Genomic DNA, 26,872 nt, shown 5'->3' with positions numbered 1-26,872 from the left:
ACTATTTACATCCGTAAGCATTGACCTAGCCAAAGAGACAATTGCCAGACTACTGAATGAGTAATCGGGCAACTCAGGACACTGACAACATCAATAAGGACACTACTAGATTTGTGCCTCACAACCCACTTCACCTTCAGCAACAACATATACAAACAAATCAATGGAACATCAATGGGGTCCTCAATATCAGAACTGATTGCAGAAGCAGTAATGCAAAGATTAGAACGGATAGCACTTCCTACTATACAACTTGAACTTTGAGTCCGACACATAAATGGTATGTTGGTGATTATTAAACACACTAAACTGGAAGAAACCTACCCACACAAACAAACAATGTCCTTAGTGGGATAGAATTCACAAAAGAAGAAGAAGAGAACAACTACCAACTACCCTTATTGGACATAACAGTAGAAGACAAAAACAACAGGGAATTCCTGACCAGCAGATATAGAAAGACCACACATATGGACCATACGGTCATTTACACCAGTAACCACAAAATGCCCATAAATGGAACTGCATCAGGACACAATTTAAGTGAGCCACAAGACATTGCAGAAAACCACAACTACTCAAAGCAGAGCAGGAATACTTCTATAGAGTTTTCAAAAGAAATTGATACCCGAAAAACACAATCCGCAGATTCTTCCAAGACAGACTGGAACAGGAAGACACAACACGACCAGAATAAACTTATCACCCTACTGTACATCAAGGACATTTCAGAGATGACCACAAGATGACTCACACCCCTAGGTATCAGAGCTGCCCACAAACCAACAAACACCCTACAACGGCGACTGACAAACTGAAAGGATCCCACACCCAAAACTGACAAAGCTTGGGTAATGTACAAAATACCATGCAAGGACGGTGAGAAACACTACACATTGATAATCGCCAAACAAAGGCACACCAGGAATTCCTGGTGGTCTGGTATTCCAACATTCCATCAACAAACACATTGAATTGGATCCTGTGTGCAAACCACTGAGAAACAAAACTGGAAGTAATACCAATCACACCAGCAAACCGAGGCATTTAAATAATAACCGGGACAAAACACCAAAGCTTCACTGGAGGCACACCGACAATGTTACCTAGCAGGATGACAAAATGTTTGCACTCAAACACACTGGCTTGGCAAGCAAGTCTACAACATCATCCACAATCCGAGCTACAAATCTTCTCAAAAACTTTAAACTAAATCAAGTTAGTGAGATACCATTTTCCATGCACAAACTTGTGTTGACTACCTCTAATCAGACTTTGCCTTTCCAAATACATACAAATATTGTCCCTCAGGATTTCCTCCAACAACTTACCCACCACTGATATCAGGCTCACATTCTCATTCCCTGGCTTTTCCTTGCCATTTTTTGTAAATAGTGGTACGACATTAGCCAACCTCCAGTTTTCCGGCACCTCGCCTGTGGCTATTGATGATACAAATACCTCAGCAAGGAGCCAAAAATCACTTACCAAGTTTACCATAGCATCTTAGAGTACACCTGATCAGGTTCCAGGGATTTACTCACCTTTATGTGTTTAAAGACATTCAGCACCTCCTTCTCTGCAATATCGACATTTTTCAGAATAAGACCATAAGATCTAAGACATAGGAGTGGAAGTAAGCCCATTCGGCCCATCAAGTCCACTCCACCATTTAATCATGGCTATTGGGCATTTCAACTCCACTTCCCTGCACTCTCCCCATAGCCCTTGATTCCTTGTGAGATCAAGAATTTATTGATCTCTGCCTTGAAGACATCTAACGTCCCGTCCTCCACTGCACTCCGTGGCAATGAATTCCACAGGCCCACCACTCTCTGGCTGAAGAAATGTCTCCTCATTTCCATTTTAAATTTACCCCCTCTAATTCTAAGGCGGTGCCCACGGGTCCTAGTCTCCCTGCCTAATGGAAACAACTTCCCAGCGTCCACCCTTTCTATGCCATACATTATCTTGTAAGTTTCTATTGGATCTCTCCTCAACCTTCTAAACTCTAATGAATACAATCCCAGGATCCTTAGCCATTCATCATATGTTGAACCTACCATTCCAGGGATCATCCATGAGAATCTCCACTGGACACGCTCCAGCGCCAGTATGTCCTTCCTGAGGTGTGGGGCCCAACATTGGACACTGTATTCTAAATGGGGCCTAACTAGAGCTTTATAAAGTTTCAGAAGCACATCACTGCTTTTACATTCCAACCCTCTTGAGATAAAATGAAAACATTACATTTGCTTTCTTAATCACGGACTCTACCTGCAAGTTAACCTTTAGAGAATCCTGGACCAACATTCCCAGATCCCTTTCTACTTTTGCTTTACGAATTTTCTCACCGTTTAGAAAATAGTCCATGTCTTTATTCTTTTTTCCAAAGTGCAAAACCTCACATTTGCACATGTTGAATTTCAGCCATTTCCTGGGCCACTTTTCTAAACTGTCTAAATCTTTCTGCAGCCTCCCCACCTCCTCAGTACTACCTGCCTGCCCACCTATCTTCGTATCATTGGCAAACTTTGCCAGAATGCCCCCAGTTCCTTCATCCAGATCATTAATATCTCAAGTGAATAGCTGCAGCCCCAACACTGAACCCTGTGGGACACCACTCGTGACCGGTTGCCATTCCGAAAAAGAGCCTTTTATCCCAACTCGCTGCCTTCTGTCAGACAGCCAATCGTCAATCCAAGCCAGTAGCTCACCTCGAACACCATGGGCCCTCACCTTACTCAGCAGCCTCCCGTAAGGCACCTTATCAAAGGCCTTTTGGAAGTCTAGATAGATAACATCCGCTGGGTTTCCATGGTCTAGCCTACTTGTTACCTCTTCAAAGAATTCCAACAGGAATTGTCAGGCACGAACTCCCCTTACTAAATCCATGCTGACTTGTTCTAACCCGACCCTGTACTTCCAAGAATTTAGAAATCTCATCCTTAACAATGGATTCTAGAATTTTACTAACAACCGAGGTTAGGCTAATTGACCTATAATTTTCCATCTTTTGTCTTGATAGTTTCTTAAACAAGGGGGCTACAACAGCAATTTTCCAATCATCTCGGACTTCACCAGACTCTAGCTCTGCTTCTAGTCAATTTTCATCAATTTCTCTCTCATGCCCTTATAATTACCCTTATTTAGCTGTAACACTATTTTATCCAATTTTGCCTTCTCTTTCAAACGGCAGACTGAGCTCTACCATTATGATCACTGCATTTTAAGTGTTCCCTTACTTTTGAAAGATCACAACCAAAGCCTCCGCTATTTCCTCAGCCACCTCCCTCAGAACTCTAGGATGTAGCCCATTGGGGCCAGGAGATTTATCAATTTTTAGACCTTTTAGCTTTTCTAGCACTTTCTCTTTTGTAATGCCTACCATACTCAACTTTGCCCCCTGACTCTCCTTAATTGTTGGGATACTACTCATGTCTTTCCACTGACGCAAAGTACTTAAGTTCTTCGGCTATTTCCTTATCTCCCATCACTAGCCTTCCAGCATCAATTTGGAGCAGCCCAATGTCAACTTTTGCCTCTCTTTTGATTCTTATGTGTTGAAAGAAACTTTTACTATCATTTCTAATATTACTGGCTAGTCTACCTTCATATTTGATCCTCTCCTTCCTTGTTTCTCTCTTTGTTATCCTCTGTCTGTTTTTGTAGCCTTCCTAATCTTCTGATTTCCCAGTGATCTTGGCCACTTTATAGGCTCTCACTTTTTCTTTGACACATTTCTCCTATTGTCTCCTCAGAACCTTATCCTTTTCTCTTCCTATGTCATTAGTTCAAATGTGTACAATGACCTCCTGGTCCCTCTCCCCTTTGAGAATATTCTGCACCCTTTGAGATATCCTTGATCCTGGCATCAGGGAGGTAATAAACCATGCTGGTGTCTCATTGTTGGCTGCAGAAACATTTATCTGCGCCTCTGGCTAGACAGTCCCCTATCAAAATTGATCACTTAGAACCTGATGTGCTCCTTGGTACAGTAGAGTTAGTCTGATTACCAGAAGATTGGCTTTCAGTGCTACATTCCCCTGAAAGTCCAAAGGAAATCTCCTGCTGATTGTCAAGTCCTTCTTTACTTACATCCCTGCTCAACTGTGAATCAGTGTTCTGCTATATGGAGCATCATCCAGAGGAAGCACTAAGGATTGTCAGGACACAATGTACACTGGTGGGGGACTTCAATTTCTATTACCAAGACTATCTAGGCAGCACCACTACTGTTCAAATCCTAAAAAGGACATAGCTACTAAACTGAATCTGTCATAGGTGGTGAAGGAACTAACAGGAAGGAAAAAGTCAATCTTATCATTACCAATCTGCCTGCTTTGATACACCTTTCCATGACAACATCTGTAGGAATGGCCACTACCCAGTCGTTGTGGAGATGAGTCTTACTTTCATATTGAGGATATCTCCATTGTCTTGTGTGGCTCTACCACTATGTTAAAGGGGACAGATTTCAAACAGATTTACCAACTCAGGATGAGGCATCCAGGAGGTGTAGATAGGCCACCAATGGCAGCAGATTTTTACTCAACCATAATCTGCAGCTTCAAGGTCCTACATATTCTACACTGCACCATTATAAGTCAGGAGTCAGTGCAGGTTCAATTGAGCGTGCTGAGGGGCATGCTCGGAGCAGCACCAGACATACTCAAAAATGAGGCAAAGCTCTAAAACAGGACTATATGTGCAAAGCAACAAAAACAGCAACTGATAGACAGAGGTAAATGGCTCCACAACCAATGGATCAAATACACATTCTACAGTCCTGTCACATCCAGTTGTGAATGTTGGTGAATAATTAAACAACTCATTGGAATAAGAAGCTTCACATTTGTGCTGATCCTCAATGGTTGGGGCAGGGGTGATGGGGAGTGGTGGCAGCACGTTACTGAGAAAGGTAAGACTGAAGCAGTTTCAAGAATCTTCAAACAGACACCCAAAGCAAATGATCCATTTTGGTCTAATTTAGAAGTCCCAGCATCACAGATGTGAACTTTCAACTACTCTAATTCATTCCACTTGATTACAAGAAACAGTTGAAGGCAGTGGATACTGCAAAGACTATGGGCTGTGACAACATTCTAGTAATAGTGCTTAAAATGTGTACTCCAGAACTTGTTGCACAACTAGTCAAACTGTAGCGCTTTTTTTGTTAATTCATTTTATGAGATATGGGTGTTGCTTGCTGGCCAGTGTTTTCTGTCGTCTTAGTTGCCCTTGAGAAGGTGGTGGTGAGCGATTAGTACAACAAAATGGCTTGCTAGGCCATTTTAGAAGGCAAATGAGAGTCAACCGTATGGTATGGGTCTAGAATCACATGTAGACCAGAACAAGTGAGGCTGGCAGATTTCCTTCCCTGAAGAACATCAGCGAATAGGTTTTTCTGACAATTGACAATAATTTCATAATCATCAGTAATTCCTACTTCCAGTTATTTTTGTATTAAATTCAAATTCCACCATCTGCCCTGGCAGGATTTGAACCTCGGTCCTCAGAACATTGCCTGGGTCTCTAGATTAATAACTTGGCAATGATAACACTAGGCATTGCCTTCCCCTATCCTACACCCATATATCTCCCTAACAATGTGAAAAATTGCCCAGTTATGTCCTGCACACAAAAACCAGGACAAAACCAACTCATCAGTCACTGTCCCATCTGTCAAATTTCCATCAGAGATGAGGTGAGTATAGAACAACTAGTTGTAGTTGCTGGAGGTCACTCATCTTAACCCCAGGACCTCTTTGCAGGAGTTGCACATGATCATATCAGTGGTCTTATTATCTTTAGCTGCTTCATCAATTACTTTCTCTCCATAAGGTCGAATGTAGAGATCTTTACTTATGTTTGCACAATATTCAGCACCCTTCTTTCCTTGTTCCTCAGAAAGTGGAGTAGTCCATGTCCAAAAACAGTAAGATCAGCTAAATGATCATCTTCAAATGAGAATCTAATCATAATTTTAAATTTTCAATTCCTTCCTCAACTATTATCATTCTGTAGTTGATCACTTAACTTGATTAGTCAATAGTTCACAGTGATCTTTGAACTCCTAAATATTTTGGTAAAAGATGCTTTTTCTCCTAACAAGATGTCTTTTTGAATCTCAGTTGTGTAAGAACTCTGGTCGTCTCAGCACAGGATTTGTGGAATTTTGCTGTAAACTTTCCTTTCTCAGTTGTGCATCCCTGCTTTTCTCTAAACACTTTCCTATGGATTATTAGCAACTCTGCCTGTTTATGAAGCAGTTGTGTGATCTGCACTCTATAACTTTACCATCCTTTTGAACTGCTGTCTCGTGAATGAAAGACCTGAAGACCTTTGTTTCCCTTTATTGCCTTATTGCTTTGCAAGCAACTGTTTTACCTAAAATACTGTTCCTTATCATCCTTGAGGCTTGACAGTGCTTTGTGCCTGCTGATGACTGAGCTTGTTCTGCAGCTGTCACATTTAGGTAAGTAGCCTTCTTCAACTCTGCTGCCCTTTAGCATGGTCAAATTTCATTTGTTGCTAGGCATTCAGCTTTTATTTTTAAGGTATTGCTCAGGTATAAAAGATCTGTGGCTTCTTTACCTCAAGATCCGTAAGAGCCTCCAAAGCTTTCTGAGGAGTTTTAGTTGTAAACTTTAGCTGGCTTTTATACAAATGAATGATCTTCATTCTTATCTTAATCTGATTTTGATTTAGTTTTCTCTTTTTCTCCCCCCCAAACAGTTCTCACAACCTACTTGCAGACTAATATCAGCTAGCTGTAATAAATTGATGAATAATACTTAAAGAGGTGACAATGGATAGGCAGTGACAAACATTTAAAGAATTGTTCATTTATATCTGGCACAAAAATAAAGCAAGAAATGTGGCCCAACCATGGCTAACAAGGTAAATTAGATAACTACTGGATCCAAGGAAGCAGCAAATCTGAAAGCTAGGAATGATTTAGATTTCACTAGCACAGGACAAAGGGATTGATTGGGGCAGTGCGGTTCCAAAATAGAGTACAAGAATAAGCTTGCAGGGAGCATATCAACTGATTGTAAAAGCTTCTAATGGCACATAAAGAAAGATGAATGAAGAAAATACAGGTCCTGTAAAGTTAGAAATAGAGTAAGTTATAATGGGGAACAAAGAGTTGGCTGGCCAATTAATTAAGTATTTTGGTTCTGTCTCCACAAAAGGGAACACATGTAACATGCCAAAAATTTGGGCATGATGGAATCGAGTGAGAAGGAGAAAGGCATTAGTGGGAAAATGGTCTTGGGTAAATTGATGGGACTAAAGGCTGATAATTTCCCAGTTTCCAATAAACTCCATCCCAGAGCACTTAATGAAGAGTCCCTACAAATAGTGCATTCACTGATGATCGTCTTTCAAGTTTGTACAGACTCAGGCACAGTTCCTCTGGATTAGAGAGTAGCCAATATAACATCCCTTTTTGAGAAAAAGTAGAGAGAAAACAGGGGATTATGTGCCTGTTATCCTAACAGTGGGTAGGGGGAAAATGCTAGAGACTATTATAAAAGATCTAATAGCAGGGCACTTGGAAAACAATGATAGGATTGGAGAGAGTCGAGATGAATTTATCAAATAGAAATTATGCTTGACAAATCCACTGGAGATTTAAGGATGTGTCTAATGCAACTCTGGGGTACAATGCAGAATACTTTGGACTTCAATAGCAATGGGTAAAAGGTGCTATTCAATCTGGGTTTGAATACTACCAGAGTCAAATTGAAGGGAAGATGGTGGTGCAGTGGTAATAGCGCTGGGCTAGTAAATCAGAACCTTCAGCCAATATTCTGGGAATATGGTTTTGAATCCTACCATGACAGATGGTGAAATTTGAATTCAATTTTGGGATCTATGATGAGCTGGTAAGATGGATGCAGAACTGTCTTAGTCATAGAAGACAGGGAGTAGCAGTGGAAGGGTGCTTTTTTACTTCTGGAGATCTGTAAACAGTAGTGTTCCAAAAGGATCAGCACAAGGATTTGGAGGAGAATGTAGGTGGCCTGATTAGTAAGTTTGCGGATGACACAAAGATTGAATAGCTACAGATAGTGAGGAGGATTGCCAAAGGATACAGCAGGATATAGATAACCTGGAGACATGGGCAGAAAAAATGACTGATGGAGTATAATCCAGACAAATACAAAGGTGATGCATTTTACAAGATCTAATACAGGAGGGAAGGATATAGTGAATGGCAGAACCTCAGTAGCATCAACTTACAGAGGAGTCTAGGCATGCAGGTCTACAGTTCCCTGAAAGGGGCAACACAAGTGGATAGGTCGGCAAAGAAGGCATGTGACATATTTGCTTTCCTCAGTCAGGGCACAGTGTAAGTAACACTGCAGCTGTATAGAACTTTAGTTTGGCCACTTCTGGAATATTGTGTACAATTCTGGTTGCCAGACTACCTGAAGGATGTGGAGATTTTGGAGATGGTACAAAAATAGTTTACCTAGATGTTGCCTGGTTTGGAGGTATTAGCTACGAGGAGAGATTAGACAAACTTGCTTTGTTTTCACTTGAATGTAAAAGGAAGAGAGGCTACTTGATAGAAGTTTACAACATTGAGAGGCATAGATAGAATGGATAGTCGGAGTCTTTTTCCCAGGGTAGAAGTGGCAATTATGAAGGAACATCGGTTTGAGGAAAAATGGGATATGTTTAAAGTAGATGTGAGAGGCGAAGTTTTTACACAGAGGATGGTAAGTGCGTGGAATGCACTTCCAGAGGAGATGGTAGAGGGACATACAAACAATGTTTAAGAGGCATCTTAACAGATACATGAATAGGCAGGGAATGGAAGAATATAGACTGTGTACAGACAAAAGATTTTTAGTTTAGAAAGGCATTATGTGTGAGTGCAATCTTGGTAGGCCAAAGAACCAGTTTCTGTCCAATACTGTTCTTTGTTCTAGAGATAAGAAGGGGCTAGTGCATGCGGTGTACTTGGACTTTCACAAGTTTCAATAAGATTCCACATAAGAGATTAGCAAGCAAAATTAAAGCACATGAGATTCAGAGTAGTGTACTTACATGGTTTGCAGACAGGAACAAAGAATAGGAATAAATGGGTCTTTTTCCAATTGGGAGCCAGTGAATAGTGGGGTGTCACAGGGATCAGTGCTTGGACACTGGAGCTGTTCACAATAAATATTAATGGTTTAGATCAAGGAACTAAATGTGATATCTCCAAGTTTGCTGATGACACAAAACTGGGTGGACTAGTGGGTCAATACAGTGTGAAGCTGGAGGAACACAGCAGATCAGGCAGCAATAAAATTGATGTTTTGTGTTACACCCTTCACCAGTCCGATGAAGAGTGTAAACCTGAAACGTGAACTTTCCTGCTCTCTGATGCTGCCTGACATGCTGTGTTCCTCCAGCTCCACACTGTATTGATTCTGTTTCCAGCATCGACTGCTCTTGCTATCTCTGAGTGGACTAGTGAGCTGTGAGGAGGATACAGAGATGCTTCAGTCCAATTTAGGCAAATTGAGTAAATGGGCAGATGAAGTATAAAGTGGATAAACGTGAGGTTATCCTCTTTGGTAACAAAACAGGAAGACAGGTTATCTGAATTGCAGTTGCTTTGGAAAGGAGATGGAATGAGACCTGTGTACACATACGCCATTTAATGGAAGTAAACTTGCAGGCACCGCAACAGTGCAAAATATAAATCATATTTTGGCCTTCATAACAAGAGGAATGGGGATGCCTTGCTAAAATTGTACATAGCCTTGGTGAGGCAATGCCTGGAGTTTTGCATGCAGTTTTGGTCTCCTTATCTGAGGAAGGACATTCTAGCTATGGAAGAATGTAATAAGGGTTATCAACTTGATAGATTGATTCTTAGGATGGCAAGACTGATGCATGAAGAGGCACTTGATCAGTTAAGACTAATTTCACTCGAGTTTAGAAGAATGAGGAGGAATTTCATAGAAGCCAATGACATTCCAACAGCTCTAGACAGGGTAAATGCAGGAATAATGTTCCCAATCACCTGGGAGCCCAGAATCAAAGGTCATATTCTAAGGATGCAGGGCAAGTCATTTATGACTAAAATGATAAGAAGTTTCTTCATCCAGAAAATGGGGAGACTGTGGAATTGTGTGTCACAGAAAGTGGTTGAGACTAAAAAACTTTACGTCTTTTAAAGAAGGCACTAGATATAGTTCTTTGGGATGGGGGGATCAAAATGTATGGGGAGGAAGCAGGAACAGCATACTGAATTTGACGATCAGCCATATTGAATAGGAAAGGGTTTTTAGACTGAAAGGGCTGAATAGCCTACACCTACGCCTATTTTCTGTGTTTCCATGTTTCTATCTGCCAAACTCCTCCATACACCTTACCATTAACTGCAGGTTTTATGGCATGCTTGCCAATACATTAAGCAATTTGATGTGCATAACCATTCATGTTCTTCAGTAATCAATCCCATTTAAATACTCATCTGAGTTCTCTGCAGTTATGTCCAACCTTGCCCTCCAATGATGTAGTACTTGTACTGTTATAATATTGCTTCCTAACCCTTGTTGCAAAATATTCATGCCCCAGTCCTCAAAATGCGCAGCTCCAAGTCTCTAATTTTTCCTTTTTACTCAGTGTTATGATATGAGCTAGAGGTTGTGAATGTAATATGAAGTGACTGTACAGAGCCTTCATTGTCACTCTTTTCTTGGTGATCTGTCACTGTGTGGCTAGGTTGCACCTCTTGTGTATCTGAAGGAAAATAAAGGATGAGTATGAAAAAACAAGGCGAGTAAGAAAGTGATGCATGCTAACATTGACTGCAGCTTGTAAATTTAACAGAGAGTGTGAGGAGGATGGAAATGGGATCTGAGAAATACGAGTATATATGAGGATTCTGTCATCTTTGATGGATTTGTCAAGACCTTGTCAAGAATGGCCAGCATTCTGTCCTCCACGAAGGTTGTGTGATGCAGGTATTCCTGGATACACCGCTTAACTCTTGCTGTCTTTGGTTGTGCATCACCTTGAGCAAGACAATGAAATATACTATTGAATGATGCAAAATTTGTTTGGATGGTGTAACTATTGTGTTTGAATAGATTAAAGGAGTGTCCCACCTATGAAAACAAGGTTTGAATCTCACCATGATGTGATGTGAAGTATGTGAGGGCATGGAGAAGCATATGAAGATTAGGTATGACTCTTGGTTGATTGCTGAGCTGGTAGGTGAGTAGATGATTGCTGAACTGAGTAGAGTCTGGAGGTGACTGCTGCAAATTGTTTGAATATCACTTGAATTGCTTCGACTGATCTTCAATACTAGCATTCATTTAACTTCTTGAGTTACTCCATCCAGGTTCTTGGGCTTAACTCCAGGCATTGTCTTCCACTGCCATCTATTCCCATTGCATTTTGACTATGGGTCTGTGGGTGTTTGGCATTCCTCCTCTCTGCTCTGCCAAAACCTGCAGCACAGCATTTGAAAGTCATGGGGTCTACTGTCTGTTATTCTGCAAACCCCTAGTCTCTCCTAGGTCCAATTCTTTTAAACTATGATTGCTGGATGCACCTTCTCTTTAAGAGATTAAAAAATAGGTCTATACAGTTCAAGCTAGTTGCAAATGGTACAAAAATGTTTAATTTTGGCCCCCTGATCATATCACAATAACATTTCCCAGCCTTGTCCTCATAGCCCTCCAATTATTGTCTCTAACTTCTATAGCCAACGAACAAGACAATTAACACTACTACAAGCAGAAATCATTATTGTATGCTAGCCACATGAACTTGGCATTCCTATCAATTCTCTCCTCTTAGACAGCTCCTCGTGGGTGAGAATATCTTACTTTGACACTAGAAGTTAGTGAGTTGACTGAACAGTCCAATGCATAAGCTACACTCTCTGTCTCTGTTGGGGGAGTAAGAGGATGAGGTGTGAGTGTGACCACTTCTTGCCTTCTCGATTAACACTTGACTTCAGTTTGCATCAGCAATGAGATTTTCAGATCCTTCCTTTGCAGATGCTTTCCCTCCACCTTGGGCCCTCATGGGCTAGATTCTCCCAGGTACCCTTGGTAACAGTGCATTTTTTCAAGGAGGCTTTGAGGGTGTCCTTGAAGCACTTATTTTGCCCTCTTGGGGTTTGCTTGCCATGTGAAAGGTCCAGGCAGGCAATTTATTTCATAAGGCCCAGGTAGACATGCGGACAATATGGACTGCTCAACAGACTTAGCCAAGAGTGATGCTGGGGATAAAATCCAAAAGAACTGTGGATGTTGTAAATCAGGAACAAAAACAAGTTGCTTGAAAAGCTCAGCAGGTCTGTCAGCATCTGTGAAGGAAGTATCAGTGTTAATATCTTGGGTCTGGTGACCCTTCCTTGGACCGTTGATGCTAGGGATGTTGACCTGAGTGAGCACACTGAAGCTAGCACACCATTCCTGCAAATGGTTGTGGCAGGTGGTCCTTCTTCAGGGTTTTGTGGTGCCTACTGCACATAGTCCAAGTCTGTGAGCCACACAGTAGGATAACTTACTGCTCTGTAAACCATGAGCTTGGTGCTGTACTTGAGCACTTGATGTATCAACAATCATATGTTCTCACATATATAAGTCACATTCTCTATGACCTTTTTCAGACATTATCAAATTTAGCTTTCATCATCTTCCAGATGTAATGTTGAACCACAGACCCACCTGCCCTCTCAAATAAATGTAAATAATTCTCTGGCCGTACCTTACAGGAAAATAAATTGGTTCTACTGGTGTAATAAAATGTGAGGCTGGATGAACACAGCAGGCCAAGCAGCATCTCAGGAGCTCCTGAGATGCTGCTTGGCCTGCTGTGTTCATCCAGCCTCACATTTTATTATCTTGGAATCTCCAGCATCTGCAGTTCCCATTATCTCTGGTTCTACTGGTGTCCTGGTTATCAATGACAACCAATGACACCCCAGACAGATTAATTGGATATCTATCTCATTGTTGTTTCTTTTGAAGGCACCTGCTGTGTGCAAATTGCCTGCCATGTTTGCCTTCTTATCAACAATCAGTACAATTCTCAAATAATTAATTGGTTGCTAATATGCTTTGGGATATCCTAAGGACTTGACAGGTGCTACATAATTGCAAGTTTTTCAATTCTTTTCTCCATTCTCACCAAACTTAATGCACGTTCATTGTACAGGCTGAGTGTACTACCTTTCTCCATCGCTACAGTTCCAATATAAATGAATCCTAAGTCTTCATCAGTTCCTGTCTAAATGCAGGTATGAATTTCAATTTTCACCACAGGTAATAAAAGTTGGCTGATCCTGAATCCACTACAGTTGGAATGGGTATCAAACCTTGTGTTGTTGGCACCACTTTGATCTTTTGATTAATTTGGCCAAAAGCCCAGCAAACCAAAATTGCCATTTACCAATCTAATAGTTAAACAATCTTACAGTGGCATACATATTTTACAGCCCCTTTGAAAAGGGGAAGATTTTAAGGCCTCCACTCTGGTTGAACTTGAATGATTGTGACCAAAAAATAGTCAGGAATAACTTATAGATAACACAATGTGGAGCTGGAGAAGCACAGCAGGCCAGGCAGCATTAGAGGAGTAAGAAGTTAACGTTTCAGGTTGGGACCCTTCTTCAGAGGTAGGGGTAGTACCTGGTTTGCTTCAGTATGTGGTCGAAGAGTTTCAGGGCTGAAGAGATTACCAGAGGGTTGCGGTGGGAGCGAGATCCACTGAGGTCTTTCCGAAGGGAGAATAATAACTTCAAGGTGGGATTTCCGAGATGAAGCTTCGTAGTGGGGTTATAACTCACTCAGAGATAGTAAGAACTGCTGATTCTGAAGTCAGAGATAACACAGCATGGAGCTGGAGGAACACAGCAGACCAGGCAGCAGAGGAGCAGGCAATTTGACGTTTCTTGTGGGGACCTTTCTTCAGAAATGGGGAATAACTTATCACCCTTTTCCTGTGGTGGTTATGTCTGAGATACTCTTTGGTCACCTTGCCATTAAGTGGCTAACACACCCACTAATGTCAGGTGATGGTCCCTTTTAACACATATTTGGAATTCTATGACATACATAGGACCCAGTTAAAATTTTATGAAAGTACTAAATACAGTCTGCACCATACAGGCTGTGCCAGTATCAGTTAGCAGTCCAGCTGGAGAGGAACCCAACAGGTTAATTGCTGTTTATTTTGTGGATCATGAGAAATGAGACCATCCAAGTTCCACAAAACTAGATTGAGCTGCTGCCACTCTGGTTCCATCTCTTCTGTATATCATGCGTACGCTCCATACCTTGTCGCAAGCCTAGCCATCCAAAATCATGGGAACTCGGTTTGCCTTCAAGGTGCATATTTTCCCTCCTGCATTCCACTGCTAAAGAATCCAGTCCTCAAAGACTGGCAGGCACCTGGTTGGAGAAAAGGTACCCCAAAATTTCTAGATTTGCCTTTTTTAAACTGATAAGTTAAAGAATACTATGACAATTAACTGAACCTAAAGCACAGTTGAAATGATTGCGCATAAATGTGTAAGAGGCACACTTAATGAATGCATAATTGAATATTAATTTTAATTTTAAGAAAAAATAAAGTTTGTAAATGCATGAAATCTAACACTCTGGGCTACATCTAATTTAGTGAAGAATGGCTTAAAATTTAGCAGATCAGCTATTTCTTACCATCACAGGTCCTGTTATATTCAAAATTTTCCTGTTGTTGATTTTCCAGCCTGCACTGAAATCTATGTTGCCAAAACTCCGGGAACCAGGGATTACTGAAGTGGGATTCTGGCCGCAGCTCAAGGTAGTAATCATCAAACCACGTTACATCAGGAGATTGGAGTTTGATTGTTATGCCTCCAGCTGCCTCTCGCTGGTAGCCATCTGTCACATCATACCTATCTGCCCAGCCATCACTGTAATGAAGAAGAGATAAATTAGTGTTAAAAGATCATTAAAATGTGCATTCATAGAGGTGTAAAAATAAAGGCATGATTTTTATTTACAAATATAATGCAAATAGACAAGCTGTTAATATTATACATAACAAGGTAAATGAGTTTATAGAACAGATTGAAATTGGCAGGTATGATGTTATGGGTTTCATAGAGACGTGGCTGCAAGGGGATCTGGGCTAGGAACTAAATAGCTGAGCATTCAATAGGACAAGCAGATGGACAGAAAATTAAATTGATAGGAAGAAGTGATATAAAGATGGAAGGTGTAGAATCTGTGTGTTGAGTTAAGAAACCACAAATAAGAAAAGATCCTGATGACAGGTGTGCAGAAGTCTTCCAGCAGTAGTGAGAAAGTGAGGCAGAAAATAAATCAGAAGACAGAAGAAGCATGCAAAAAAGACATTATTACAACAATCATGGGTGTCATCAATATGCAGATAGACTGAGAAAAACATGTTAGCAGTAAGTCTCAAGTAAAAGTATTTGTGGAATGTCTATGAGATGGTTTTCTTGAGCAGCTTGTGGTGTAACCCATGAGGGAACAGGCAGTTCTGGGTTTGATGATGCGTAACAAGGTAGACTTGATGAGGGAAATTTAAATGAAATAACCACTAGGGGGCAGTGGTCATAATGATAGAATACACCCTGCAGTTTGAGAGGAAGAAGCTTGAATCAGGTTTAACGTTTGCACAACTGAATATGGGTAACTACAAAGACATGAGGGGGAAGCTGACCAGAGTTAATTGGAAGAGGACCCTAGTTGGGAAGACAGTGGAGCAACAATGGCAGAAATTTCTTGGGTAATTTGGGAGGCACAGCAGAAATTCAGCCCAAGGAAGAAGAATTATACCAAGAGGAGGATGAGGCAATCGTGGCTAACAATAGAAGTAAGTGACAGCATAAAAGCAAAAGAAAAAGCATACAGTGTGGGATAACATGATGCAGAGCTGGATGAACACAGCAGGCCAAGCAGCATCAGAGGAGCAGGAAAGCTAATGTTTCGGGCCGAGACCAATGTGGCAAAAGTTAGTGGGAAGCTAAGGTACTAGGAAGCCTTTAAAAATTAGCAAAGGATGTTTTTAAAAAAGCAATAAATGGGGAGATGAAATATGAGAGGAAGCTAGTAATACAATAGAAGATTGCAAGAGACCTATGGTAAGAGAAGGGCAACAGTGAACATTGGACTGCTGGAAGGTGAGGCTGGAGGAGTTGTAATGGAAGCAAAGGAATGGTGGAAGAACAGAACAAATACTTTATATCTGCTTTCACAATGGAAAACACTAGAATCTCAAGAGAGTCAAGTGCAGATGTCAGGGTGGTGGCTAGCATTAGGAGAAAATGCTTGGGAAGCTGAAAGATTTGAAGGTGGATAAATCACCGGAACTGTTGGACTAAATCCCAGCGTATTGAAGGAGATAGTTGAGGAGACTGTAGAGGTATTGGCATTGATCTTGCAGGAAGGTTCCCAGACGACTGGAAAATAACTAATGCAACACCCCTCTTTAAGAAGGGTGGAATGTAGAATCAGGAAACTATAGGTCGGTTAACCTGACCTTGGTCATTGATAAGATTTTAAATTTGATTATTAAGGATGAGATTGCGAAGCATTTGGAAATGTGTGGTTAAATAGGGCTGAGTCAGCATGGCTTCATCACTGGGAGATCACACATGACAAATCTGTTGGACTTCTTTGAGGAAATAATGACCAAGTCACAGTTGAGTAAAATATGAGAAATTTACAAAGCAGGTATTTCAATCAATTAATTACAATTTTCATGCTGCATTCATGCTTTGAGTCACATTACCATGGCACTGTCAAGAAAGTAGATCTGCCTGGTGGTAGCAGGTTAGCATGCAACATGACTGTATACCAACCTCAATTACATCAGCAAAATGAAAGTCTGATTAAATGCTGAGCGCGCATTGCAATTTGAATATGATATGCATTTATTTTAAAACCTTGCAATGTTGCAGATATTATAAGGCAACTCACTCCTAAGAACACCCATTCCTAATTTTCAAAGGTAACCACATTGTAGGAGTTGAAATTTGGCTTTGGCAATATCACAAAACTGATGATTGTTGTACTCCTCACTTTATAATCAACATTATTGTCTTGAACAGGTGACCAATGCACAAGCTGCTCGTTGGCACTACGACTCAGTGCAATTTTCTACCTTAAGGATATTTACAGGATAATAGGAGACCATTTAAACCATTGCTGTATGTAAACTTTCTGTACAAACCATCCATTTACTTTAAATCTTGTGCCTTTACTCCAAAACATGGGCATTTGTTATAAATACTTGTTCATTTTCATTTTAAAAATTATTACAAATTCCATTCACATTACTATTTCTGGCCAGGCTTCCAATGCCAGTACAGATAAATGCATGGAAAATAAACTTTTAATAGCTCATTAACTTAGTGCTTAAAAATGAGCCCTCAAATTCATTCACTCTGGTGAGTGAATTTGGGAGGCACAGCAGAAATTCAGCCCAAGGAAGAAGAATTATACCAAGAGGAGGATGAGGCAATCGTGGCTAACAATAGAAGTAAGTGACAGCATAAAAGCAAAAGAAAAAGCATACAATGTGGGATAACATGATGCAGAGCTGGATGAACACAGCAGGCCAAGCAGCATCAGAGGAGCAGGAAAGCTAATGTTTCGGGCCTAGACCAATGTGGCAAAAGTTAGTGGGAAGCTAAGGTACTAGGAAGCCTTTAAAAATCAGCAAAGGATTTTTTTTAAAAAGCATTAAATGGGGAGATGAAATATGAGATTCATTATTGAAATAGGCTTGAATTATAACAAGTGCCACATCCCCTACATCCCAGCTAAAAGGCTGAGGGAGCTATGAGGTGACAATGCTAACCACTGAACCACATTGCAGCCCGTTCCATCAACTTAACTACTTATATTTGTGACATCTACTTATTTCCCTTTATTTACCCAGCTTGGTAACTCCTCATGGGATTATTACAAATTTGTTAAGCGTGAACATGTTGACTATGCTGGATTTTGCTTTGTATTTCTAAATGCTCTGCTCTTACATCCGTTAGAATAGACTCTGGCATTTGTCCAACGGCAGATATCAGGCCAACTGGCCTACAGCTGTTTTTATTCCCCTCATAATTGAATAAAGGTATTGCATTGGCAGTTTTCCAAACCTCTGGGTTTTGCCCAAGTATAATGATTCTTAGAAAATTGCTACCAATATATCCATTATCTCTGTAAAAGCATCCTTTAAAATCATAGAATGTAACACTTCAGGTTTGGGGATTTATCAGCCTTTTGACCCATAGTTTCCTGAAAATGTTTTCTCTAGTGATTGTCATTATGTTTATTTCAAACCCACCTTTGATACTTTGATTATTTACTATTTTAAGAATGCAATTACTGTCCTCTGCTGTGAAGTCTGAAGCAAAGTATTTATGTAATGCCTCTGCCATTTTCAATACTTCACATTATTATTTCCTCAGCTTCTTTCTCTAAGGGACTTTGATTCAATTTGGCCTCTCATCTTTTTTATATACTTAAAGAAGCTCTTATAGTCCATTTTAATATTACATTCTAGTTTGCCCTCTCAATTTATCTTCCTTCCTTTTTCTTGGTGACCTTTTGTTGGCTTTTAAAACTTGTCAAGCCCTCTGGTTTACCAATAATCTTTGCTAAATTGTGCATGTTTGTTCCTTTGATACTATCCTTAAGTTCCTTGGTTGAATATGATTTGTTTATCCCCTTCCTACAATTCTTCTTTCTTGGTAGGATATATCTTTGCTGTGAGTCATGGCTATTTTCTCAAAAATCCTTCAATTGTCTTTTTGATGAAATTCTTCCACTCCCCTTCAGCCATTGCAACCTTCACCCCCATGTAATTAACCTTGTTCAAATTTAGCTAGGTTGTGTCTGACTTAATTTTTTACTTTTTAACTGAAATGGTAAATTCTGCCATGTTTAGCTCTTGTCCTGTAGGGTTTTTTTTTTACTCTGAGACAATTTGTGAAACCTGACTCACTGCACATTAGCAGATCCAAAATGTCCTGATCCTTGTTTGGATCCACAACATGGTTTTTCCAGGAAACTGTTCTGAATACATTCCATGAAATTTTCTTTGTGGCTATCTTCGCTAATACGATTAAGGCCATACTAGTCTGAAAACGCCCAATCTCATCTGATTTCAGAAGCTAGCAGACTCAGGCCTGGTTAGTATTTGGATGGGAGACTGCCTGGGAATATCAGGTATAGTAGGCTTTAAATGGGGTGGCAAGGTGGCTCAGTGGTGAGCACTGCTGTCTCACAGTGCCAGGGACCCGGGTTCAATTCCACCCTCAGGCAACTGCATGTGTGGAGTTTGCACACTCTCCCCATGTCAGCATGGATCTCCTGCAGGTGGTCTGGTTTTCTCCCACAGTCCAAAGATGTGCAGGCTAGGTGGATTGGCCATGCTAAATTGCCTGTAGTGTTCAGGGATGCGTAGATTAGGTGGGTTGTAGGGGGATGGACCTGGGTAGGATGCTCTGTGGGTTGGTCTGGACTATTGGGCTGAAGGGCCTGTTTCCACACTGTAGTGGTTCTATATGAATGAAGTCATTTTCCCTGAGGGCAATTGGACTGCAGAGTTTCCAGAAGGCAGTTTATCATTGCAAAGAGAACTAGGGATGAGCAATAAATGCTGGCCTCCAGTGATGACCCCAAGTCCCATTAGTGAATAAAACAAAAGCTTATTCCATCCTATTTGAACAAAGCCACCCTACTATCCTTCCCTTCCTGTCTATAGTTTTGAAAATTCAGATACCCTTCAATATTTAGTTTCCAACTTTTATCCCAAAGAGTAATTGAGGTCTATAGCACAGCAAAATGACCTTTGGCCCATTGCTTCCATCGTGGTCAAAAACAACTACCTTACTATTCGATATCCATTTCCAGCATTTGATCCATACACTTATGCCTTGGCATCACAAATGCACATCTCAACAGTTCTTAAATGTTTCTGCCTCTACCACCCTTACAGGCAGTGAGTTCCAGATTTCCACCACCCTCTGGACGAAAATGTTTTTCCTCATATCTCAGCTAAACCTCCTTAGGCTTTCCTTAAATCTATCTTCGCTAGTCATTGAGACATCCACCAAGGGGAAATGTTTCTTCCTGTCTGCATTATCTATGCACCTTGTAATTTTTGCATCTCAATCATGTTCAATCTCCTCTAGCAACTCCAGTCTATCCAATCTCTCTCCCTAATTGAACTCTTCAGCCCAGACAACATCCTAGTAAATTTGCACTGCATCCTCTGCAGTGCTATCAGATCCCTCTTAAAATGTGGAATCCAGAACTACCCACAATACTCTAGCCATGGCCTAACCAAAATTTTCCACAATTCCAGCATAACCTCCTTGCTCTTAAACTCTATGCCTTAGCTAATAAAGGCAATTATACCACATGCCTTCTTAGCCACTCTACTCACCTGTCCTGATACCTCAAGGGACTGGTGTATATGTGCACCCACATCCCTCTGATCATTGGTGCTGCACAGGGTCCTACTGCTCATCATTGTTTGTCGTGCCCAAGTGCATCACATCACACTTATCCAGCTTGAATTCCATTTGCTATTGATCAATCAATCTGTCAAGCCCTGTATCTAACCTAGTGTAATCTAACGCTATCCTCCTCACTATTTAACATGCCACCAACTTTGGAACTTACTGCAAATTTAATTATCAATAGGGCGTGGTTAGCTCAGCTGGCTTTACAGTCAATTTGTGATGCAGCATGATGCCAATTCCCACACTGGCTGAGATTACCAGGAAGGAATTTCCTTCTCAACCTTTCCTCTTGCCCAAGACGTGGTGACCTTGCAGTTAGAGAATCGCCAGTTATCTTTCTCCCATTGAAGAATAGCTCTTATGTCTCAATGTCGGAGACACTGGCAATTTCTTTGCCAACATACCTATATTTAAATCTAACTCATTTATATAAATAAACAGCAAGGGGTCTAACAGTGACCTCTGTGGCACCCCAATGGACATAGACTTCTAGTTGGAAATACACCCACCAACCATTGTCCTCTGATTCCTGCTATTCAGCCAATTGTTGATCCAATTTGCCAAATTTCTTTGGATCCCATGAATTCGTATCTTTGCTATCAGTCTTCCACACAGTACCTTATCAAAAGCCTTACTGATGTCCAAGTAGATTACATCAAAACCATTGCCTTCATCTGCACACCTGGTCACTTCTTTAAAGAATTCAGTCAAATTGGTCAGACATGACCACCCCTAAACAAGGCAATGCAGACTGTTTTTGATTAATCCCTGCCTGTCCAGATGCAGAATAATTCTGTCCCTTGGAATTGTTTCGAATAGTTTTCCCACCACTAACATTAGACTGACTTGTTTGTGGTTTTCGGGTTCATCACTTGCTCCCTTCTTGAATATTGACCCCACATTGGCTGTCTTCTAGTGTTACAGCATCTCTTCTGTGACCAGAAAGGAATTGAAATCTTTTGAAAGCACCCGCTGATGTTTCCTTGCTTGCCTCACCCAATAACCTCGGATACTTATCTAGCCCTGGAGATTTTCTCCCTACCCCCGTCTCTCCGTAATAGCCAAAAGATTAATATCTATTAACCACAATATCTGTCTTGAGTTTACTTCATTTGTTTTGCTGTAAATACTACATGCATTTAAGAAAAATAATTAATTTTGTCCTTTTTCCATTTTCTTATAAATGCACATTCTGTCTCTTGCTGTCCACTCTGTATACGATTATCAAAAATAGTTGTCCAACAACACTGACAATTGAAACTCTACCAATCTTCCTCTCCTTCATCTTCCCTCATTTCTAATTTCTTTAAAGCCCTCTCTACAACTATCAGAGTTTAATTTGTCAGAACAGTGGTTCTAAAATGGTTCAAATGAAGTGCAGTCATCCAGAACAGCTTTCTTCTATCCAAATACTGACACCAATGCCCTCTGAACTGACCCCATTACTCCCACATCAATCTTTAAGCCGTTTGTTTAACACCTTGACATTTTTACATCCAGCCAGTTTACCTGTGTCTCAGATAGTAATCCAGAGATTATTACCTTGGAGATTCTGCTTTATAGTTTAGTTCCTAGCTAGTCAAAATCTTTCAGCAAAATCTTTTTTAATCCCATCAATATTACTGTTACCAATATTGACAATGAGACCAGTATCCCACCTCTCCCTTTCAAAGTCAAAATTATTCACAGTTATAAGTAGGTAAAAGTGTTAACTACTAGATCCCCACTCTTCATTTTGGGAAAGCAGATTAGGGATATTGTGTCCATATACAAGGGGATAATACCACTTTTCAATGGTTGTCCTTGGGGTCGATATAAACAATGAGAAGATCTTGCTTTCTGAGACTAAGTGTGGACTTGGGCCAAAAGCAGGAGGTACTTAGGTTGAGTTTTGTCTATTATGTTTTCCTCAACTTTTTTTACATTTTTATGCATGGATAAAACAACAAATTTTATGTATTGACAGGTAAATAGCTCAGTCCCCTTTAGGGGCCTTCCAGGCTCCATCTTCTGGGTACCATATTTAAAAAGCACTCATTCAGTATTTCACTGTTTGCAATCCAGGACCACCATTCAACCTCTGCTCATCACATCTGCCTATGCCTGGAGATGACAGAGATGAAGCAAACAGCAGCACCATGGCACTATCTCCCTAGGGGCACTGCTGAGGTTGTCTTGGAAAGAAGGCGAATGCTCTTCCTGAGCTTGCGAACAAGAGGCCATCTTGACCGATGATGGCAACTTGGATGGAGATGATTGTGAAAGTCAGTGTTCATGAGTAGTTCAGGAGAAACTGGCTCCAGTGCCACCAAAGAATAAATGATCTGCTATATTCTGTTGTGGTATGTACCACTGTTTACTCAGAGGAGTGTCAGTTAGCCTTGTAAGTTTGCCTCTGTACAGAATATCACACAAGATTGCGCACCAGGCATCTCCATTAGTTGACTCATGTGCAATGTTGTTTATCACTTCTTTGCATCTATCAATATAATATTACTGGCTCCACTGTGTGGTTCTGCCTCTCACACATCTATCATGGTTCACACTTAAAATATAAAAGGAGCTACAATACCAAGCAGCTCAGGCACCACCATACCAATGATATTTCATCTCAACGAGGAGCATGCACACATCTGATAGCTTTCCCTAAAAGCTTGCACGGGCTAAGGATACCCTAACAAATCATAATTTTGGAATGAACATCTCACAGGTATTTTAGGCAAACATATCATATGATACCTTAGTGATTTGCATAGTAGCTCTTTGCTGACACTGATCACCATTCAATCACAACTATTTCACATCAAACCTTTCCACAACTCTATGCTTTGTACCAGTGATATTGCAGACAATCACAGCTCTGAGTAACGGAGTATTTTTATCTCCATCTGTAGGTGTCAAAGCAAACGAAGTACCCTTGTACATATGCTATTGTCTGAAAGCTTTGAATGCCACATGGTCCACTCAAACGCAACTTCTACCTGAGGGGAACCCAACAATTGCTGTTAATCTGATAGCTGTGGCAATTTGGCTTGGTGAACAGAACAAACTGCACATCTTTCATGTCACGGCTTTGGTGAACCTACTTGAGTGGTGCTGATGGATATATGCCGTACACACCTTCAGCTGAGGTTGAAGAGAGCAGGTGGAGGTGAAGATTAATGGTTCTGCAGTTGTAAGCACCATAGGTATTGAAATTATCCTTAGCTCTGCGCTGCAAATCTGCCTCATAATGGCAGATATAGATACCAGCTTTTGTAGTCATGCAAAGATGTCTCTAGCATTGCCTTTCACTCAGCTGCAGATAGCTGCATTGCCTTTGGTGTACCCAATCTCAAACGCTTCTGAACAATGCTGGTTTCCTTTTTCCTGTGTTGATGGGCAAATAATGCCCTGAAACTCATGTTTCTGGATTTGTTGGCATTGTTCATTTTTTCTTCTCGTTCTCTTCCTCGATCTTATAAAAGGACATACAACTGCCAAATTAAGCCAGTCAAATATTTACCATGGAAGAACTGATCTGTAAAGAAACATCAAGATTGAGATACTTATTTTTAATTTTAGATATTTACATACTCAATGTACCCTTTAGGCCCTTGTCAGACTGCTGATGTTTTGGATAAAAGCCTGCTCCATAGCCAGCGCTCTGTGGTAAGCTGTGTGCCATATAATTCATGACTTGTTTCTCCCCCTGATGCTTTATTGTAAAAGATCATTGTAGCTTTGAACCTTACATTGCTTTCCATGCATTTGGAAATTCACAGTATCTGATTCTAGGTGGCCTTCTTTATCCCCTAAAATGCAGCATTTGGAACTGTTAGAACTAATGCAGTTTTATTCCTATAGTAAGTGCTTCCCTTCAGAATGATGCTTTTGATTGAGTGGTCATGCAATAGTAGTCTTCCAAATCCCTCAATTGGGCGGGCTTGTGCTGTGCATGAACACATGAAACAGATCTGGGGCCCCTTCCGTTCGCATTGTACATTCTTAGTCAGGCCTTAATTTGAAAACTGATTTGAAGGAAAATAGGGCTAATAAACTTTTCCTTTAACTTATTAACCCTCTACCCTCCCACTCTAAAATACATTTTTCCTTCCATAAATGGAGATGTCTTTCGCCTTTTCTTTGAAAAATGACAGAGGGTACCAATGAAACTCCTTGACTAACAGACCTTTCGGAATCCCCCTCAATATTTCTGCTCCTGTGCCTGATCCCAATTCTATCCAGATCTCTATGTCCAGCCTCACCTTTACACCACTCATTCTACCAGCTTGCTCTCTATGACCAGTACACTTAATTTTCTCAGTCCCCAGACATAATGTGCAATCCCACAATCCTCAATCATTTTGTCCCTCTCACTGTTATTATTATCCCCAGTGTATTTGGTTAGCTGCCTTCATCCCCTAGGATCTTTTGAATTATTCCAACAATGACATCCTTTACATAAGGGAATAGATAAGGTTCAAGCAGGGAAAAGTTGTTCCACTGGTGGGTGAAATTAGAATTGGGGGCATAGCTTCAAAATAAGGTTGAGCAGATTTAGGATTGAGTTGAGGAGAAACTTCATCGTTGGTCAACTGAATTTGTGCCTCCTGTCCAATTAAGTGCCCTTGCTTGCCCACCTTTCTAAGAGACCCAGGTGGACCTGGAAAATTCCACTCTGTACAGTGATGAAATCTTGTCTCGCTGCTAGCATTGAGATTTAGTAGACAAGGAGGGAGAGTCAGTAATGTTGTTAATAGGATGAAATTGACATCAAGGTGTGAGCCATCCTCACCCATCCCTTCCTCCCACCCCAAGCCGCACCCCCATCTACCTACTAACCTCATCCCACCTCCTTGACCTGTCTGTCTTCCCTGGACTGACCTATCCCCTCCCTACCTCCCCACCTATACTCTCTCCACCTATCTTCTTTACTCTCCATCTTCGGTCCGCCTCCCCCTCTCTCCCTATTTATTCCAGTTCCCTCTCCCCATCCCCCTCTCTGATGAAGGGTCTAGGCCCGAAACGTCAGCTTTTGTGCTCCTGAGATGCTGCTTGGCCTGCTGTGTTCATCCAGCCTCACATTTTATTATCTTGGAATTCTCCAGCATCTGCAGTTCCCATTATCTCAAATTCAAGGTGAATGTGTTCATGCTTAAACAAGTGTCCTGGATTCCCTACTGCTTTGACACAACCAAATATATTTTCCTAGGTCAGTTATTGAACGTGTGCTTCTACTGGGATGCACACAAATAAGCATGAGTCCATTAACAGCCTGACATAGTCACACTTACAGAATGATACCTTACAGACAATGTCGCAGACACCACCTTCACCATCCCTGGATATGTCCTGTCTCAGTGGTAGAACAGACCCAACAGAGGGGGCAGCACAGTGGTATACAGTTTGGAGGGTGTTGCTCTGGGAATCCTCAATATTGACTTCAGACTCCTTGAAATCTCATGGCTCCGGGTGAAATATGGGCAAGGAAACCTCCCGTTGATTACCACTCACAGTCCTTCCTCAGCTTATGAATCAGTACTCCATGTTGAAAAACACTTGGAGGAAGCGCTGAGGATGGCAAGGGCATAAAATGTACCCTGAATGCAGGATTTCAATCTCCATCACCAAGAGTGGCACAGCTGCAGTACAACTGATCGAACTGGTTGGGTCCTGTAAGACATAGCTGCTAGACTGGGTCTGTGGCAGGTGGTGAGGGAACAAATAAGAGGGAAAAACATTCTCAATCTCATCCTTAGCAATCTGTCAGCTGCAGATGCATCTGTCCATGGCAGTATCAGTAGGAGTGACCACCGTACAGTACATGTGTAGATGAAGTCCTGCCTTCGCATTGTGAATAACCTCCAACCTCTATCACCATGCTAAATGGGACAGACTTCAAACAGAACTAGCAACTCAAGACTGGGCTTCCATGAGGTGTTGTGGGGCATCAACAGCAGCAGAACTATACTCCAACATAATCTGTAACCTCATGGCGCAGCATATCCCACACTCAGCCATACTGTTAAGACAGGGGATCAACCATAGTTCAATGAATAGTGCAAGAGGGCATGCCAGGTGCAGAACCAGGCATACCACATGATGAGGTGTAAACCTGGTGAAGCCACCAAGCAGGACTGCTTGCACACCAAACAATATAAGCTGCAAGTGTTAAACAGCGTTAAGTGATTCCACAGCCAACGAATCAGATCTAAGCTCTGCAGTCCTGCCACATCCAACAACTCACTGCAGGAGGAGGCTCCACAAATATCCCCCGTACTCAATGATGGTAGAGTCTAGCACATCAGTGCAAAAGATAAGGCAGAAGCTTTCACTGCAATGCTCAGCCAGAAGTTCCAAGTGGATGATCCA

At 41.2% G+C, this 26,872-nt stretch overlaps 1 protein-coding gene across 6 annotated transcripts in view; it reads right to left on the bottom strand.

The window, feature by feature from the left end:
• The window catches only part of grm5b (glutamate receptor, metabotropic 5b), a 678,909-nt gene that overhangs the window by 133,085 nt on the left and 518,952 nt on the right, over positions 1–26,872 (bottom strand). For all 6 annotated transcript variants that reach the window (XM_059646560.1, XM_048533155.2, XM_048533158.2 and 3 more), the window contains exon 4: positions 14,697–14,932. In XM_059646560.1, the coding sequence (XP_059502543.1) occupies positions 14,697–14,932 (236 nt within the window). The remainder of the gene's footprint in view (positions 1–14,696; positions 14,933–26,872) is intronic.

The sequence above is a fragment of the Stegostoma tigrinum genome, chromosome 6 (genome assembly GCF_030684315.1).
Source record: "Stegostoma tigrinum isolate sSteTig4 chromosome 6, sSteTig4.hap1, whole genome shotgun sequence".
NCBI classification, from domain to species: Eukaryota; Metazoa; Chordata; class Chondrichthyes; order Orectolobiformes; family Stegostomatidae; genus Stegostoma; species Stegostoma tigrinum.
This window is presented reverse-complemented; position numbering and strand designations above follow the sequence as displayed.